Source organism: Dendrobates tinctorius, unplaced genomic scaffold, assembly GCF_039654945.1.
Source record: "Dendrobates tinctorius isolate UK_male_01 unplaced genomic scaffold, ASM3965494v1 ptg000081l, whole genome shotgun sequence".
In the NCBI taxonomy this organism is placed as follows: domain Eukaryota; kingdom Metazoa; phylum Chordata; class Amphibia; order Anura; family Dendrobatidae; genus Dendrobates; species Dendrobates tinctorius.
This window is the reverse complement of record NW_027361749.1, coordinates 14007975-14028509: the sequence shown is the minus strand read 5'-3', so window position 1 is coordinate 14028509 and position 20535 is coordinate 14007975. Positions and strand designations below refer to the sequence as shown.

The 20535-nt window shown below is 46.4% G+C and overlaps 1 protein-coding gene across 4 annotated transcripts in view; it reads right to left on the bottom strand.

The window, feature by feature from the left end:
* Window positions 1–20535, bottom strand: part of LOC141096891 (chloride channel protein D-like) — a 346533-nt gene that overhangs the window by 197665 nt on the left and 128333 nt on the right. For all 4 annotated transcript variants that reach the window (XM_073583783.1, XM_073583784.1, XM_073583781.1 and 1 more), the window contains exons 11-12: window positions 14083–14183; window positions 10348–10519 (exon numbers count right to left, since the gene is read on the bottom strand). In XM_073583783.1, coding sequence (XP_073439884.1) covers window positions 10348–10519; window positions 14083–14183 — 273 coding nt within the window. The remainder of the gene's footprint in view (window positions 1–10347; window positions 10520–14082; window positions 14184–20535) is intronic.

Genomic DNA, 20535 nt, shown 5'->3' with positions numbered 1-20535 from the left:
TTATTTGGATCGGGTCGCAAAATAACTGCTGACAATTGTATTTCAAATTTTGATCTGATTGATTATCTGAAAATGCAGAAGCTTTCATATGTCGGAACTGTAAGAAAAAATAAAAAAGAATTGCCTACACAGTTTGTAAGTGTGAAAGGGATGATTGCCGCTCAATGCCGACTTTTATTTCCCATTGACTTGCATTGAGGTCGGGTTTCGGACGAAACTCCGTTTTTTTTTGCCCTAGTCGGACCAGTTTCATCTGAAACAAATTTTGTTTCATGAAACCCGATCCGACCAAAGTCGCTCAACTCTTCTTCCATATACTTGGAGACCACCCGAGCAACGAGTATACTCGCTCATCACTACTTCTAACCAGAAGGCCAGACAACTCCTTTTATGATGTTTTCCACTTATAAGTTTCTAGCATTTAACCTCCAGCGCTGGATTAAAATAATAAAATATGATGTTACACACCCCAAATTTTCTCTATTTACTGGCTGCAGTAGTGACAATCCATCTACAGCTCACATCACTGCTGCTGCCAATCAAAGAGCTCAACAAGCTGTCTACATGGAGCGGAGTCGCTGAGCTCATTACCTGTGGAGGTGATGTCTGCTGCACTCAGTAACCAGAGATCATAGTAGAGGCAGAAAGGAAGCCATGGAATCGGGGAGGGTGCATAACATCCTATTTTATTATTGTAACCTACTACTGGCTATTAGAGGCCAAAAACTTATAACTGGAAAATATCATTAAATAATAACGTACACTAGTATACTTCCTTCACTGGCACCATTCTTCCACTATGAGCCCCGTGTACCCATGACATTGTCACATGAAGGCTGCTGTCATGACGGATAATGCTATTTACCTGCAGGTAAGTGGTAGTGGTAAATAGCTGTAGGCTATGTGCCCACGATCTGGACGTTGTAGCACTTTGGATGCTGCATCCAAAGCGCTGCCGTCTATTGAACGCAGGTAAATCCGCATATGATCACTGAACCATGTGGATTCACAGCATCCAATACATTTTATTGATGTAATTTCTGTTATGGAGGCTCGCATCTCCGCAAGGCAAATTGATGTACTGCGATCCTGAAAGACGCACCACATGTCAGTGTCAGCACCGCCCTCCGCTCTGCCTTCTCTTCGCCCTCTCTGATGTTCTCATTCTGGCAGCACCATGGCCGCTCTGCCTCCTCTCCACCCCCTCTTAAACCTTATGCATTCTTTACGTTGGCCTCTCCACCTCCTCTCTGCCCTCCTCAGAATCCTCAATACATGGTGATTTGCTACCTGGCCTGCTCCGCACACTACGGAGAGCTGTCACTGCTGGAGCATTCCTTCTAGCCTGTCTGCGGGCTGGACAGGCACAGGGCCGGATGTGGCCCGCGGGCCGCAGTGTGCCCAGCCCTGGTGTAGATTGAAGCTGGATTGTAAGTTGCAAAGAGTGAGTTAGATGACAGATGGGATGAAAGTTGAGCATGGACATGCTGTTCGAGGTGTTAAGAGAACGGGAGCAGTAATATGGAGTGATAGCTGGACACAGAAGTTGGGTCAAGGGATGGTTTCTTCAGGATAGGTGTGACCATGGCATGTTTGAAAGCAGAACGGAAGCTATGAGAAGTTAGTGATAGGTTGAAGATGTGGTTTAGAACCGGGATAAGCGTGGTGGTGAGGTTGGTGTGCAGGTGGGATAAGGTCGAGTGCAGAAGTGGTGAGGTGCACTTTTAAGAGGAGAAGTATAAACTATCCTTCAGTAATGGTGGGGAGGAAGGTTATGGGGAGGGGCATTAGCCTGCTATACATAAGGGTCATGATGGATGGGCAGTAAAAATTTGCCAAGTTTGGTCAACCATATTTTTTAAAGGTGTGGCAAAGTCTTCTGCAGAGTTAAAGGGGATGAGACGGGGCAGTGGAGGGCAGAGAAGGGAGTTAAAGGTGTTGAATAGCTGTTTGGGGTTGTGGGATAAAGAAGATATAAGAGTGGTAAAGTAGTCTTGATTAGCAGAGGTGAGGGTGGACTTGAATGTGAAAGTTGCTTGTGTGAATGCAGTGAAGTCTTCCTGTGAGTGCATTTTCTTCCAGCGCCACTCCGCAGCCCTGGATACTTGCTAAAGTTTTTTTTTTTTAGGTTGTTATGCCAGGGTTGTCTAATGATTTCTCACACTGCCATATATGAGAGGGGCGACCGAGTCAATAGCTGATGCAAGTGTGGAGTTGTAAGAAACGATGGAGCTGTCTGTGTCATGGAGTGATAATATGGAGGAAAGTGGTAGTGTAAGGGGGACGACCAGACCGTGGGTACCTGCGTGTCAGGTTCCGGAACTGATAAGGCTGCATCCCCTGTTCCCTGGGGGAAGCTTTAATGAGGCGGACCTTCCCCTGTTGACTTGGGGAAGCTCTAGCGAGGTGGACCTTCCTGCTGACAGAGGGGGCAGGGAAATAAAAGCAGAAAGCGCGCACAGCAGAGCAGTTTGGTGCAAACAGAGGACAGCGTGCAGTCAGGTGAGCGGCGCTCTCTAATTCCCCTCCCTACACAGAGCACCAGCGTCACGACAGGCCGCACTGACAGGGCCCCCCGCCATCTGCAGAGGGAACGCTGCACTGAGGGAAGCCGTGTGTCCAGCAGCAGCAGCCAGGCAGAGGAGTGCTCTGTCCTGGGAGCACCAGCTGCGTGCAGACCAGTGTCCGCCATCTCCTGCCACCAACAGCGGGGACCAGAGAGGGAGAGAAACGAGCAGTGTGTGCCCGGTGACTACAGAGAGATGTGCAGTGTGCCGGAGAGAAAGAGAAAGGTGCCGAATGTTCCGTGTCCGTGAGTACAGCACACGTGCCCCATAAGAGTGACCGAGGACAGGACAGACACTTGCACCCTGACTTTGCCAGTAAATATTTGCCGAGCCACGTTGGGCTCATACAGGACTGTGGCCCGTACCCTTGTCAGAGGCTGCAGCAGGGACCAGTGGGCACTCCGGTCCAAGAGCATCCATACAGTGTAGATCCGCACCCAAGCACCACCTCCGCTGACAGAGACTGTGAGGATAGTCATGCAGGGGCCACATCGGGCTCAGACAGTGCCATGGCCCATGCTCCTCTGGCCACATCAGTATATGGACTAGGGGTCCAGTGGAAGATACTGGAGACCGAGCACTGCCGCCAGAAGACAGATCACCGTCATCACCAGGACCCTCTTGGACAAGCACCGCGCCAGCTGTTGTCTGTGCTACTTACTTCCAAGGAGCATCTACAGTTGGAGAGACTTCAGACACGATAAGTGTACAACCGAACTGCCATTATCTGAACCGTTGTTCTTCACCTCATCATATCCTTTGCCATTTATACTGTTTAATCCACTGTTTAACCCTTTACCTCCCTGTGTGGAGTATTCCCCTGTTATAAAACTGGATAACCTTTGCTCTGCCTCCTGTCCGTCACTGCATCCAGCAACCTGCTCACAGTAGAATAGAGTCAAAGAGTGTATGGATGTCTAGGATATAGATATGCATCATTTAAAATCTAAATGATTTATTATGTCTCTCTAATATGTCCATATAAAAAATTGTCTGTCTATGATATTTTTTTGAGAAGCTATCTAGAAAAAAAACAAAAATAAGGTTGGCAACTGTGTTTCTAACTATTTCATTCCTAAATCTCGAAGGATACTTTAATTATAGTAAAAGCTTTTCAGGTAATTTTCACTCATAGACTTTATTTACCTACATAAAATAATAAAATATCACAAAGTGAATATGTCATTAAGTTTACACTGCCCAATCTGAGAGCAGCAGATCTTGTTTCTAGTGCTGTATCACTTGGGGTACGTGCACACAATGTTTTTTTTTCTGGTGGGTCTGCTCTGAAGCCTGCCCCCCAAAAAACACCCAAAAATGCATCAAAATTGAATATATGCATTTCTAGGTCAAAACTACATTCAGTCTTCGATCATCTTTCCACTTTAGGTGGAAAAGAAGCAAAGCAGTGAATAGAAGTGACCTAGACATTTTATTGATTGTGAGACATCACAAGCTAAATAAGGAAGTCTATTGGGAGCACAAAAAGAGAGATGGAAGACACGTGGCATCTTTTGAAGTGTTTTGAAAACAGAAAAAATGCTAGCGTTTTCTGACATGGATTCAGCTTCAGAACTTGGCTGATTCACCCAAGTTTAAAAGATGTTCTGTGCATATACCCATAGAGCATGTGTAGAGTCGGTGGGCCGGGCTGGGGGGGTGGTCCCTCTTTATGCTGCGCAGAGATGTAACAGAGACAAGATGAGGCAGGTTCTGGGTGCAACAGGTCCAAGTTTATTCACGCTCGCTGTCCGCCTGACGGCCTCAAAAGCACACTGTACTTCCTTCAACTCACGGCCCTCCGTTTCCAGGGCCGCTTCTCACACACTGTACGTTACACTGGGGGCGTGTATGCACACACCGTCCCTTACTCACTCGTCGACGCTCCTGACAGGTCCGTCACTGTGGCCGCCTTAGGCCCGTAAACCAACAGCGCTTCCACTGATCAGTCGTCGTGTCAAATACAGTGTCTCACACCCAGTGCCTCGTCTCTTCTGCGGTTCTTCCTGTCAGGACCACCCCCCTGGCGTTCTCTCTCCTCAGTCCCCCTGGTTTGGATTCTCCTCACAGCGCACAGACTGTCGCAGTCCTCCTGTCACTGGAGCTCCCCCTGGGGACTGGAACTTTCTGGAACCCTCCCTCAGTATTTATAGCTCTCCCGATCCCCTGTCACTGTAACCCCACCCCCATGACCAACGGTTTCTAAAGCCCTAAGCTGATGTCAAGTCCTTTGCTCACACTCCTCCCTGCCATCTAATGGTCAACCCAAGGTACTGCACGTCCACTACACTTTCCTAGCTGTTTCCCCACTGTAATAACTGACACCTACCTACACTGTGCAAACCTTTCCTTCTTCACTCTGACTAGTCCGTCCGTCCGGTCACCTTCCCTACACTCCCCCTTCCTTTGTCCATTGTCGTCCTCGACAATCGTCATCCCTGCCTTCGTCATTCTGAAGCTACACCTACATTCTGTTGTCGGGCCAGCTGTTGAGCCAAACCCACTATCTGCGGGGGCCGAACCATACTGGGAGCACTATGCTCTGAGCAGCATACTGCTACTCACCAGCGCGCACGCCACATGACAACATCTTTCAAATTGGGCTAGGTACACCCATATTCTCTCTATGGCGTGTACCTTCCCCTACTCTCCCCTACTGTCACCTTCCACTATTCTGTACGCCATGATCGAGGTCTCTTACCTTCCAGATCATTACCAACGCCCACCTTCCTCCTTCAGGGGTGTCCGTGGTGTTGGGGACCTGACCTAGGACGGCTGTCTCTCTCACGTCTTCCAACTCATTTTCCTTTCTTTCAATAACATGTCATGGTCGGCGTCCCGGTCTCCCAGACCTCCTCAACTCTTAGATCCCTACCGGATCTCACACTTTCCTTTGGTCCCGCAGACCTTCCCTTACCCAGACGTGTTGCATTTTACTTTGGCATTTTATACATTAAACAACTTTATAATAGCACAAGTACCCATTTTATATTTTTTTTCATTTTCTTTTGCTTCTAAAACCAACATATAACAAAAAAACATTGCATGTCTTCTTTCTCCCCCCTTCCCTGGACCTGAACACTCCTCCACTTCTCCGTATCCCCGTTCTGTCAAGTTTCAAATCAGTAAATAACATCCTGTAAGAGGAACATACTAAAAACAAACTCAGCACATAAAACATTTTTTTTTAAACTAGAACTGTTCTCCAGAACCTGCACTACAGTGCACCAAACTCTCAACAGTCTACTTCACTACGCAGTGGCTAGTAGTGAGGGACCCCACAGCCGTGGAGCCCCCGGGGATACTGAGGGTGTCCATTCAAGTCCTCTTCTTTTCCATGCCGGCCTCTCCTTGAGTGTGGAGCAGGTTCCACACTTCCTGCTCCCGGGCCTTCTTCTTCCTGATCACCTCCGCTACCCACACGGAGGGTACAGCACGGGCCCTGGAGTCCGGTGGGTGGGACTCCGCTGAGAAAGACCGTGAGACAGAAGCGGCCGATAATTTCTGCGGCCCAGCCACCGCAGGGGTCAGGTGGCAAATGGGGACAACCGGGTCCTCGGGGGCTGGAATCACAGGGCCCGCCAAGTCGGCCGCAGCCGACTCCAGCACCGGCATAACCGCGGCCTCAGGACAGGCCGCATCCACTACTTCCAACGGAGCCGGAGTAACGGCCGATTTCAACGATGCAGCTCCTATTAGCAGGGTAAGCGCAGCAGCGTCGTCTTTGGGTGAGCTCTGCACTGGTGACTCCGGGCGGGGTAGTTCGGGGACATGAGCGGGGGCCTCGCTCAGCTCCGCATACACCACGGGGCCCGTGGTAACTAGGCCTTCCGGTGCGCAGGGGTCCGCGTGCTGCAGCAGAATGGTGGGGGCCGCTTGCGGAGGCACTGGTAGGGTTGGGGGTACTCTCACCTTCCCCGACGCTGCGGCCTCCGTCCCATCATCACGCAGTTTCCCCCGCAGCCTCCGTTCCTTGCTCCACTGTCCTACGGGCCTTCCCTCTGGACTCGGGGGCTCCGCTGAGAAGTCCTCTGCTGGTATTGGTGGCGGCCGTTCTCACTGACTCTGCTCAGGCTCCGCTCCCCGGCTCAGCATCCCGCTGCCTGCCCGTGGTTCTGAAGATGACTTCTGGTGCAGCTCCATCTCTCGCTGCCATTGCCACTCTAGGCGGCCGATGCCCCGACACCCGCAGCGTCTCATACCGTCCATTGGGCAGCACTCGAATGGCGTCAGACAGCGGCAGCCAAGTTTTTCTTCTGTGCCACTCCTCCTGCTGGGTGGGGAGTTGGCCGGGCAAATACTGCTGTCCACGGGGGTACGTTGGAGGGGGCCCCAGTCCATCAAACACTCGGACCTCTCCCCTGCGTTGTAGCAATGCCGCCATCTTGTGCAGAATCAGCTGCTGCCTTGGATCCTCTGCAGCAACGCAGATCCGCCACAGCGTCCCAATTTGTAATCCACAGGTCAGTAATTGGTAGTCCATAGGTGTTTATAATCCAAAGTAGAGCAGCCCAAGTTTTTCTTAGTCCTTCAGACGCAGGCCTGCCGCAGAAGATAGCGTAGTAGCGGCGGCGATCCTGCCGCCAACGCCAAATGTAGAGTCGGTGGGCCGGGCTGGGGGGTGGTCCCTCTTTATATGGCGCAGAGATGTAACAGAGACAAGATGAGGCAGGTTCTGGGTGCAACAGGTCCAAGTTTATTCACGCTCGCCGTCCGCCTGACGGCCTCAAAAGCACACTGTACTTCCTTCAACTCACGGCCCTCCGTTTCCAGGGCCGCTTCTCACACACCGTACGTTACACTGGGGGCGTGTATGCACACACCGTCCCCTACTCACTCGTCGACGCTCCTGACAGGTCTGTCACTGTGGCCGCCTTAGGCCTGTAAACCAACAGCGCTTCCACTGATCAGTCGTCGTGTCAAATACAGTGTCTCACACCCAGTGCCTCGTCTCTTCTGCGGTTCTTCCTGTCAGGACCACCCCCCTGACGTTCTCTCTCCTCAGTCCCCCTGGTTTGGATTCTCCTCACAGCGCACAGACTGTCGCAGTCCTCCTGTCACTGGAGCTCCCCCTGGGGACTGGAACTTTCTGGAATCCTCCCTCAGTATTTCTAGCTCTCCCGGTCCCCTGTCACTGTAACCCCACCCCCATGACCAACGGTTTCTAAAGCCCTAAGCTGATGTCAAGTCCTTTGCTCACACTCCTCCCTGCCATCTAATGGTCAACCCAAGGTACTGCACGTCCACTACACTTTCCTAGCTGTTTCCCCACTGTAATAACTGACACCTACCTACACTGTGCAAACCTTTCCTTCTTCACTCTGACTAGTCCGTCCGTCAGGTCACCTTCCCTACACATGTGTATATACCCATAGGGAATGTGGATACAATACCTTCTTCAGGCTGATACTGTCTAGAAGCCACATGAAAAAGTGCTGATAAACTATAGCAAAATATAAACATAGCACAGCAAAGTAAAAAGACATTGCAGTGCACATGTTCAGTCTTTTGTTACTTCTTTTAATCACTTCAGAGTTCTCAAACTGTGAAGAGGTTAAAAGAAGTAACATGTTCATTCTTCAGATGGCTTTGTTTGGAAGCTGCCTACTTTTTATGGTTCAAAGCACAGAGACAAGATGCTGGCGGTGGACCAGCCACAAAAAAACACAACAAAACAGTCAGTGAAGCGACTTCAGAAAATAGACAACTGACTTTTTCCTAAAGCGACTTTATCTAGGAAAATCTCTGTACGTCTCTCTGCGTTTGCATATACTCTTGGGGCACACACAAATGTTTTCTCCGCATCCGAAAGAAACGGTCCAATTATTCTGACCAGACTTTGATCAGAATTTGATAAGAGTGGCGTCAGTTTTTCTCAGACCATGAAATTTGGACAACACTCTGTGTTATCTGAATGTGGTTACATTTTTTCATGGACCCATAGTCTTGCATTGCCGGTTTTGGTCTGGCACTTGGATCAAAATCGGACATTACACTGATTGGTTCCGCGGACTAATCGATCCATGGAAAAAAAGTGGACATGTGCACAGCCCCATAGAATATCATAGGTACGAGTGCTATCTGTGAAAACCAAGAATAGCACTCGTACGAGAAAGTGAGTCTTCTGTAGTTTTCATAAACTAAGAATTACAGCTACAGAACAAAAGCCGAATCCTCCCGCTATAAGCATTAGCTCCCGAGTCCTCATAGGTAGAGTTAAGCGAATTTTTCAAAATTTGGTTCCGATTACAATCGGGGGCGAATATTGTTTTTGCAATATTCGCCGAACACAGCCTAATGTCATCGGAGTCAATGGGAATAGAAATTAATGAATATGTTCGGAACCGACCAAGCAACATAGATTTGGCACAAATAGGGTAAAAATATGGCAAGAATATGGGAAATTCAGATTCGCGACCGATTCCGAACATATTCGCTGAACTCTATTTAACAGTCATGTCACTGGTCACATTTATGACATATCCAAACATATATTTTTGTAGCACCTTGCCTATATTACATTACAGCGTGTGACATTTTCTCACACTGCCCCGGTCAGTGCTGTCCCCATTATTGCATCTTGCAAAACTGCTATGGCTTTCATTGGTCTCATACATACTTACAACATTTTTTACTTATATTTATGGAAAAATATGCTCATTTAATATTGCCAGCTTTTCACTGGGCCTGTAACTAATTAGTTACATAAATAAATGAGATGTACAGTTTACAAATCATTTGTTATGAAAAATATTAATGTGCTGTTTAGTTAGTTGTTTTAGCATTTCGTTTAACAGAAAATTGCCTGAAGTTTGTTTAAAAATTATCAAAGCTGAAACAGATCAGATATTGTAATTTGCAATTAGCTACAGTAAACAACAGATATCAAATGTTTTATTTTCTTTGTGTTTTGATTTCAGTAATCTAATTAATACTCAGATGTGCTGCATATGTTTATCGCTGCTTCATATAGTTATTAACACGAACAAATGCAAATTTAAAAGGTTAATAGCATAGATAACATTATATGAAGGCTTACAGCGTACGTACAACAAGATCAGCCAACGTTCGTTTTCAGTATAACTTAATACTCAGATGTGCTGCCTATGTGTATCACTGGTTTACTCGGTTATTAAAGGGAATCTGTCACCAGATTTTTGCTACCGCATCTGAGAGCAGCATAATATAGGGAAAGAGACCCTGATTCCAACGATATATCACTTACTGTAGTTTACTGGGAGCAGCAGTTGTGACACAATCAGAGCTATTAGATGTAGAATGTAGCAGAGCTCAAAAGGTGACCCCCACCCACACCACAGCTTTCTAAGTACATTGTCTATTGACAGTAAGCTGCTAATCAGTGGTGTGGGTCTAGTTATCCTAGGATGCATGAGGGAGCTTGTCAGGCAGTGAAAATCTCCTGCTGATAAACCACCCATTGTATAGAAACAACAGCACACAGCTTAATAATTGACACATCACTGAAATCTGTGTCTCAGCCCCCAGATTACAAAGCAAAAAACTGTTGACAGATTCCCTTTAAAGCCGAGATCACACATGAGAGAAACTCAGACGAGTCTCGCATCTTAATACCCGGCACTGCCGCCGACACTCGGGAGCGGAGCGTGCGGCTGCATAGAAATACATGTAGCTGAACGCTCCGCTCCCGAGTGCTGGGTATTAAGATGCGAGACTCGTCCGAGTTTCTTGCATGTGTGATCCCGGCCTAACACTGATAAATACAACTTTAAAAGGTTAATAATATCATATATATGCTTACAGCATGGGTACAACAAGCCCAGTTGAAGCAGCAGTTCCAGCAGTCCAGCAGGAAATAGTAAAGTAGAATATGAGAGCGATAAACAGTGCAGGAAATCCAAACTTTTCATGACTTCCACGTTCAAAGAGAATCATGATCCCTTGTTTCCCATTTTTAACCAGAAGAGCAGCAGCTGTAAAACAAAAAAAGAGCAGAAAAACTGGAGTGAAATGTATTCATGAGAAAAATAGTAAGGGACAGAAATTGAGTAGCTAGCAATGTATGTCATCAACATTCTACCAGGGCCGGGAATAGGGGTAGGCATTTGACTAGCGCATCACTTTCTGCCTACCTGAGGGGAGCACAGCACACTTTAAAAAAATTCTGAATGTCTGTGGTTGCTCAAAATGTTCCTGTGGCCGCAGACATTCAGCACCCTGACAGCCGGCGCGCAGGCACGGAGGTAAGCGGTGACACCCCTCTCTCTGTCCTGTGCCCCAGCTGTCGCTCCCTCGCTACACTCAATTGTATTTGTGTTTCTCAGATGTTAATACAATTGCTGTGTGTGCCACCCGGGACAGGAGCAGAGGAGCTGTAATCTCCCCTGCTCCGCCGGGATCTCCAGCAAGACGCTGGCCTCTTTCAGAAAAAAATGTGTGGCAGGACTGTGCTGATGGGGGAAATAAACTGACGGGCTGTGCAGATGGAGGAAAATAAACTGAGGGGCTGTGCAGAGGGGGAATAAACCGAAGTGCTGTGCAGAGGGGGAAATAAGCTGAGGGACATTGGAAAGGAGGGGGGGAAAAATGAGGGGCTGTGCATATGGGGGAATAAACTGACAGGCTGTGCAGATGGGGAAATAAACTGACAGGCTGTGCAGATGAGGGAATAAACTGACGGGCTGTGCATATGGGGGAATAAACTGACAGGCTGTGCAGATGGGGAAATAAACTGACGGGCTGTGCAGATGAGGGAATAAACTGACGGGCTGTGCAGATGGGGTAAATAAACTGACGGGCTGTGCAGATGGGGTAAATAAACTGACGGGCTGTGCAGATGGGGTAAATAAACTGACGGGCTATGCAGATGGGGGAATAAACTGACGGGCTGTGCAGATGGAGGAAAATAAACTGAGGGGCTGTGCAGATGAGGGAATAAACTGACGGGCTGTGCAGAGGGGGAATAAACCGAAGTGCTGTGCAGAGGGGGAAATAAGCTTAGGGGCATTGGAAAGGAGGGGGGGAAAAAATGAGGGGCTGTGCAGATTCGGTAAATAAACTGAGGGGCCGTGCATATGGGGGAATAAACTGACAGGCTGTGCAGATGGAGGAAAATAAACTGAGGGGCTGTGCAGAGGGGGAATAAACCGAAGTGCTGTGCAGAGGGGGAAATAAGCTGAGGGACATTGGAAAGGAGGGGGGGAAAAATGAGGGGCTGTGCATATGGGGGAATAAACTGACAGGCTGTGCAGATGGGGAAATAAACTGACGGGCTGTGCAGATGAGGGAATAAACTGACGGGCTGTGCAGATGGGGTAAATAAACTGACGGGCTGTGCAGATGGGGTAAATAAACTGACGGGCTATGCAGATGGGGGAATAAACTGACGGGCTGTGCAGATGGAGGAAAATAAACTGAGGGGCTGTGCAGATGAGGGAATAAACTGACGGGCTGTGCAGAGGGGGAATAAACCGAAGTGCTGTGCAGAGGGGAAAATAAGCTGAGGGGCATTGGAAAAGAGGGGGGAAAAAATGAGGGGCTGTGCAGATTGGGTAAATAAACTGAGGGGCCGTGCATATGGGGGAATAAACTGACAGGCTGTGCAGATGGGGAAATAAACTGACAGGCTGTGCAGATGGGGAAATAAACTGACGGGCTGTGCAGATGGGGAAATAAACTCACGGGCTTTCCAGATGGGGGGAATAAACTGACAGGCTGTGCAGATGGGGAAATAAACTGACGGGCTGTGCAGATGAGGGAATAAACTGACGGGCTGTCCAGATGGGGGGAATAAACTGACAGGCTGTGCAGATGGGATAAATAAACTGACGGGCTGTGCAGATGGGGGAATAAACTGACAGGCTGTGCAGATGGAGGAAAATAAACTGAGGGGCTGTGCAGATGAGGGAATAAACTGTTTAACTGTGCAGATGGTGGTTAACAAACTGATGGTCTGTGCATAATGTGGAAAAAATGAGAGGCTGTGCAGATGGGGGCATAATCTGAGGGGTAGAGTTGAGCGACTTTGTCATGAATGTCATCCGCTCAATGCCGACTTTTATTTCCCATTGACTTGCATTGGGGTCGGGTTTCGGACGAAACTCCGACTTTTTTTTGCCCTAGTCGGACCAGTTTCATCTGAAACAAATTTTGTTTCATGAAACCCGATCCGACCAAAGTCGCTCAACTCTACTGAACACTGTTCTTCTCACTTCACAATGGCAATGCAATCCCTAGCTGGTTCTGACGCAAGGTGACGAGCACATGGTCAGTGCGCATTTTAATTGGAGAACTTGTGAGAAGACATAAGCCACGCCCCCGGAAGTGACATAACTTTGCATTATTTCATTATTTTTTGGGGACCATACCTTTTCAGAATTTTGCATGCTGAACTATACTGAAGAGGAAGTATTGGTTCAGCAATGCCCCATTGGAGGAAAGTTGTAAAGTTAAGCTCTGCTGTGCATGGAAGTCTGGCAGCTCTAAACAGCACTTCCACAAATGGACTTTGCTCTAGCCATTTAAATTAGCATGTCCCAGAGGAACTCTTGCTTTCATACTTTAATACAAGGATTTGAACTTATTTTAGAAAGTGGAGGGACTGCCCACACCCTCCCCCTTCCTTGAAGATATGATGTTAATATATAACGCGTTACATAGTTTTACATGTGATTGTGTCTGTTTAGTGATTTGCATGCATTTAGTTGGGCATAGATGGAGTTAATAGTTGGGACGAGACCAGAATGGAAGGGGCTACATGGGGATACAGGAGACAGCGTCCTGGTAGTGAGCCAGGTAGGGCCGAGCATTCAATAGTGTAAGACATAAGGTCTGACAGCTAGCAGATTTACATGCTAAAGGGTGTTGTGTGTGAAGAAGGAGGACATCATATAAGAAATCCTAAGGACCAAGGAACTGTGGCGAGACATTTGACAGATTGGAAACCAGGCCAGGGAGGCCATTTAAACAATATGGAACAGTGCCCATAGGGGAACAGAAAGCCCATTTAAGGGGGGATTGAAATCAGAGGGAACTGAACCAGAAGGACCAACTATTGTCTACATTGAAAGGAAGCTATGGTCGCCATATTGGGGCATACAGAGTGAAGTGCATTTTCAAGGTACTAGAGGCATTTTATCAACATGGAAGTTTAAACAGGGTGTGGCTCTGACCAGAGCTCACAGCAAAGAGCTAATTAAAACTATTAATTAGCTACTCTGCAAATACATACTGACAACCTGCCCAGGTGGCCAGGCAAATTCCAGCTATGCAAATGCACTTGCTTGGAACAAACTTGTGTCCCTCAGCACTGTACACATTGTAAGAGTAGCAGTAGAACTTGTATGAGCAGGTTCAGACTGAGATGTAAGAAAACTATGCAAATTGGCTTTCTTCCAGAATAAAATACCACCTAGGAGAGGTACTAATTTGCATAATAAACTCCTCTGAGGAGCACTTTAGGGATCTAATTTCAATGCGTTATATTAAGGGATGACACTTCCTCTCAACATAATATTTTCTGCAAAAATTTAATTACCTTGATTAATTGTATGATTTGAATTTAGAAACTCATCTGATCCAGGAACCATGGACCCTTCTGGACAATTATATTCTGAGGCATCCCACACTTCATGAGTACTACTCAAAGAGAAGACACAGAATATTGAATATTCATTTTCAATATCTAACCAGCTAATTCACACTACACATATTAGGAAAAACATATATAGGGACAACGGTGCAACTTTAAACCATCATAAAATCTGCAACTGTGCCCCTTCACTTACGAGCATGTCCCATTTATAAAACAATTGGCTTCTAATGTAGCAGACATAGAACAAAGATCTGGTACTTTGTTCTAAGTTTTAAGACCCTAATTTAGGTCTCGCACATATTTTGTCAGAATAACTTAGTCCTTATTTTGTTCTGGCACATATAGTGAGGTATGCAAACATATAAGTATATAAGGTATATACTGAGCATTTCTAAAACACATAATGTGACTTATGGAATGTACAGGTCTGGTCTCCGGTGAATGAGAAAGACATAGCTGAACTAGAGCAGGTGCAGAGAAGAGCGACCAAGGTTATTAGGGAACTAGGAGGTCTGCAATACCAAGACAGGTTATTACACTTGGGGTTATTTAGTTTGTAAAAACGAAGGCTTAGGGGTGATCTTATTTTAATGTATATGAGGGGACAGTACAAAGAACTTTCTAATGATCTTTTTACTCTTAGGACTGTGACAGGGACAAGGGGGCATCCTCTACGTCTGGAGGAAAGAAGGTTTAAGCATACTCACAGAAGCGGATTCTTTACTGTAAGAGCAGTGAGACTATGGAACTCTCTGCCATATGATGTTGTAATGAGTGACTCCCTTCTAAAATCTAAGAAGGGTCTGGATGCCTTTCTTGAAAAGTATAATATTACAGGTTATGCACAATAGTTTCCTTGATATTGCGTTGATCCAGGGAGCTAGTCTGATTGCCGTATGTGGAGTCAGGAAGGAATGTTTTTCGCCAATGTGAAGCTTACTGTTTGCCACATGGGTTTTTTTTTTTGCCTTCCTCTGGATCAACATGTTAGGGCAGGTTAGGATAGGATATGGGTTGAACAAGATGGACTTAAAGTCTTCCTTCAACCTTAATAAGTATGGTTCCATTTCTATTTGTTTTGTAATTTTAAATAGAATATTGATACAGTTTGCTTCATAAATCTTCCCTACTTTTTCATCATGGTTTGAAGTGAACTAGCTGAGAACAAAATATTACAATATTTTAATTGAACAATAATAGGATTGGATTTAAAAAACACGGAGGAATGTGAGACAAACCGGGAGGCCTGAACGAGGATCAAAGAACAAGTTAAAGGAAAGTGCAAATAAAAAGTAGGTCAGCAGTTAGTTTAGTTCCTTGTAGGGTATATATATATATATATATATATATATACACACATACATATACAGGTGCTTGGGATGCACCAGTGCAGAAGATGGACACAATGGTAACTTAACCAACAATTATTTATTACTCTAACTCTATCATGCAAGGCACTGAACATTTAAAACTATTCTATTACTCTGTCCCATTGTACATCACATTCAGTTTTGTACCCATCACTGTCGTTGCCCTGTCACTCTGGTGGTAATGACACATGCCGTTTGGACCCTAACGAGAATAAATGCTACTGCACCGTTAAGCCGCAAGTCCCTTCTTGGTGAGTCGCTACTAGCACACATTGTGCTGGCTGCCTCTGTCCCTTGAATCGCCGCCCCAGATCCCTGTGTACTGTATTTCTGCACCTCACTTATGTCCCTCTAACACAGTCTTCTCACTTCTCCTGGCTCTCGTGCCGCTCAGTCGGTTTTGGCTCCTTTGACTTGGCTCCAGTTTCAGGCCCTTAGTTCTTTACTCATGTCTGGTTCCGGTCTGATCATTTGGGTCTCCACTCGTTCTGGTCACTCCATTCTTCACTTGTATCCAGTCACTCATTATGGCAGCTATAAGCAAGCTTCACTGCACCACACGTCTGTCCTGCTACAGGTTCAGGAACCAACTCCACCCCTTCGCTGCCCTCCTGGGCCTTTTATAATTACTAACTGTGACATGACACAGTTATCACCTGACCTGATGTCTCCTCCAATCTCTTCCCCTCAGGAAACATGCGCTTCATTATAAAGTTCCTGCTGATGCAATTCTTTACACTTTCTCTTGTCCTACAATCTTTAGTTAGTAGATGGCAGAGCTCACCTGCCGATGTCCTGTTATGCATTAACTGTGAAATCATCCATTTGTCCATCTCTGTGCACAGAAAAATATACTGTATATATATTAGCAGAAAGAAGTGACACTTTGGTGCGGTCAGATAGCCATGGTGGGCAGAGATTCAGTTCAAAGTACAGTATATTATACAGTCATTCTGAAATTGATTCTCAAAGCATATCTCCCAACCAACCCATATCTAGAGGAACATTCGCAGATTTGAGGAGCACTCAGATGCAGTAGCTCCTCTTCACTGAAGTTCGTTTACCATCCCCCTCTTCTCCTCCAACCCCCTTTGAATGTCTCTGTTTAATAGAATATTTATCATTCCTGCTAGGCTTCATATCCACAGCCTCATTTATGTGAGGCAGATACCATTAGGCTAAGTGCACACGTACCAGAACTCTCGCGGAAAATTACCGCGAGAATTCCGGAATTCCAGTCAGCGGGAAAATCGCATTTTAAATTCCCGCGATTTTCCCACGGAAAAACTAGCATTTTGCAAGCGTATTTAGCTTGCAAAATGCTAGCGTTCTCCAAGAGATCTGTAGCATCGCTTGGAGAACTGATTGACAGGTTGGTCACACTCGTCAAACATAGTGTTTGACGAGTGTGACCAACTTTTTACTACTGAGGCCGCCTATGTGGCATCAATAGTAAAAGATAGAATGTAAAAAAAAAATGGTGTTATTCTTACCCTCCGACGTCCCGCGCATCCGTTCCCAGTAATCCTTTGCGAAAATGCCCGCGATGACGTCAGGTCTCGCGGTCATTCGCGATGACGTCGCGCGAATGACCGCGAGACTTCGCGATCCCGCGAGAACGGACGCCATCGCGGGCATTTTCGCAAAGGACTACTGGGAACGAGAGCGTGAAGAGAAGCAGGAAGACTGCGCGGGACGTCGGAGGGTGAGAATAACAATATTTTTTATTTTAAATTCTATTTTTTACAGGGATATGGTACCCACAGCCCAGAGGACAGTCTCCTCTCCTCCGGACCGTGGGTACCATCCGCAAATGTTCTGCTTACTTTCCGCATGGTGTGCACAGCCACATGCGGAAAGTAAGCGGAACAATGCATTCCTATGGGTGCGGGATCGCCGCGATTCCGCAAATTAATGAGCATGCTGCGGTTTTTACCGCGAAGCGATTCCGCCGCGGTAAAAACCGCAGCATTAGTACAGCATTGCGGAATCCCATAGGAATGCATGGGATGCTGATTTTTCGCGTTTTTGCGGCAAAATCACGCAGTTAAAACCGCCGCGGAAACGCGAAAAAAACGCCACGTGTGAACTCAGCCTAAGGCTATGTTCACACGTTGCCTTTTTGGTGCTGTCTTGGCAGTAAGAAACTTGCTGCAAATAAGCAGGTTTTGCTTAGTTTTTGCTTGGTTTGTGGTGGGTTTTTTTTGGCTGTATTTTTGTCGCGATTCATTTGTCTCTTGTGCATGCTGATAAAGTTTGGCACCAAAAACGCAGCAGCAAAACCTGATACCTGTGTTTTTTCAGCGTTCTTTCGGCTTTTTTTTCACCACTCATTGGTTTCAATTGGTGAAAAAGGCTGAAAGAAGTGACACACTCCATTCTGCAAAACCCAAGATTTTTCACAAAATACTGAGGACAAAAAAAAACAAGTTTTGTGCATGAGATTTCTGAAATCTCATAGACATAGCTGGTACCGTAAAATGCTATTATAATGTGCATTAAAATAACGCACCAATAACGCATACGTGTGAACATACCCTTACATTGGGCCACAGGATTCACTGCTATGCATGAAAGGCTTTTCCTACCTCCATTGACATATAACAGTATAGGCAGAAATAACATAAAAAGCAAAGGTCTCCAAATGAGAAAGAAAAAAAGCATTGGTAAGTTACTTGTATTGAGATATTAACATTTAAAAAGAATAATGGTGCAAAAAAACATCATAAAAACATTTTTAAATGGTAATAAATTAATATATTTAAACTGGATTTTCTCATGTTGCAATTTTTCTGCAAAAATGTGGTTTATTGCAGGGGGTTTAGACAAAAATGCTATAGTCAGATATTGACTGTGACTCAGTTGGAAAATATAGACAGTGCAGGGATTTTTTGGGCATTCCTTTGTGTGTGTATTCCTGTTTAGAGATGAGCGAATTTGTTCTGTTTCAGTTCCGAATACGATCGAACTTGAATATTGTTCTTGCAATATTTGTCAAACACAGCAAAATGTCATTATACTCAATGGGAGTAGAAAATAACGACCTACTTACAGCCAAATCAAATGGACATTACTCTATACTCCTGCTTCTAGACCTGTCCGCTGCATTTGACACAGTTGACCACTGCCTCCTACTACAGATCCTCTCCTCCTTCGGCATCAAAGGCCTTGCCCTATCCTGGATCTCCTCATACCTTTCCAACCGCACATTCAGCGTCTCCCACTCCCACACCACCTCCTCATCCCACCCTCTCTCTGTTGGAGTCCCTCAAGGCTCCGTTTTAGGACCCCTACTCTTCTCAATCTATACACTTGGCCTGGGGCAACTCATAAAGTCCCACGGATTCTACTACCACCTTTATGCTGATGACACTCAGATCTACCTCTCTGGCCCAGACGTCACCTCTCTGCTGTCCAGAATCCCAGAGTGTCTATCAGCCATATCCTCCTTCTTCACCTCTCGCTTCCTCAAACTCAATGTAGACAAATCTGAACTCATCATCTTTCCTCCATCTGACAGATCTTCTTTACCTGACCTTGCTACAATAATTAATGACATCACACTTTCCCCAGTACCAGAAGTCCGCTGCCTCGGAGTAACCTTTGACTCTGCCCTGTCCTTCAAAACGCACATCCAAGCTCTTTCAACCTCCTGTCGCCTCCAGCTCAAAAATATTTCCAGAATCCGTCCTTTCCTCAACCCTCAATCTACTAAAATGCTTGTGCATGCCCTCATCATCTCCCGCCTCGACTACTGCAACATCCTTTTCTGTGGTCTCCCTGCTAACACCCTCGCACCTCTCCAGTCCATCCTTAACTCTGCTGCCCGACAAATTAATCTCTCTCCTCGCTACTCCTCTGCTTCTCCCCTCTGCAAATCTCTTCACTGGCTCCCATTCCCTCAGCGTATCCAGTTCAAATTACTAATTTTGACCTACAAGGCCATCTATAACCTGTCTCCCCCATATGTCTCTGAACTAATCTCCCGATACCTTCCCTCACGTAATCTCCGGTCCTCCCAAGACCTCCTTCTCTCCTCCACACTTATTCGCTCCTCACCCAACCGCCTCCAAGACTTCTCCCGAATAGCCCCTATTCTCTGGAATTCTTTGCCCCAACTAGTCCGACTAACATCCACATTTGGATCCTTCAGACGCAACCTGAAAACCCACCTCTTCAAGAAAGCCTACAGCCTGCAATGACCCCGCTTCCTCCTTCTCTCTCACCACTACCGGTGATATCACCTCAGCCAACACCGGAACTGCTGCAACCCACCAACCTACTGTCTCCTTCCCCACCATCCTGTAGCATGCAAGCCCGAAAGGACAGGGTCCTCTCTCCACTCTGTATCAGTCTGTCATTGTTAGTTTGTTTACTGTAAGTGATATCTGTAATTTGTATGTAACCCCCTTCTCATGTACAGCACCATGGAATCAATGGTGCTATATAAATAAATAATAATAATAATAATAATAATAAATTACCAAATATGTTCGGAACCGATCATAAGACATACATTAAGCACGAATAGTGTTCGCATATGGCCTGAAAATGTCAAAATCAGATTCGGGGCCAAAATCTGCAGAAATTCGATCATCTCTATTCCTGTTGCAATATTTCTTTTCCAGATGCAACATGCTCTATGTGTAGCTTTTTAATATGCATTTTCCCATAAATCTTTCTATAGGAGAAACATCAGCGGTGAGTGTGCACTGTAGAGAATCCAGAGTGGCTCAGTTATGGTACTTCCTAAGATGCCGCAGTCAATAGTGACCACAGCATCTATTTATCACCTACTGGCACCCCGCAGCCAGGGCCGGCATTAGGGGCAGGCATTTGCCGGTACAGTTCAAAGCAATGATGGAGGAGAGAGCGTCAGCTGACGCTCCCTCTCCCATCATTCCCCTCTACCTCTGACACTGCGGGTGCGCGATAAGGTCATCGGGCACTCACTGTGTGCAGCTGCTGAGACAGGAGGCGAGAGAAGCGCGGGCACAAGGAGAGGTAAGGATTGCGTTTTTTCTGG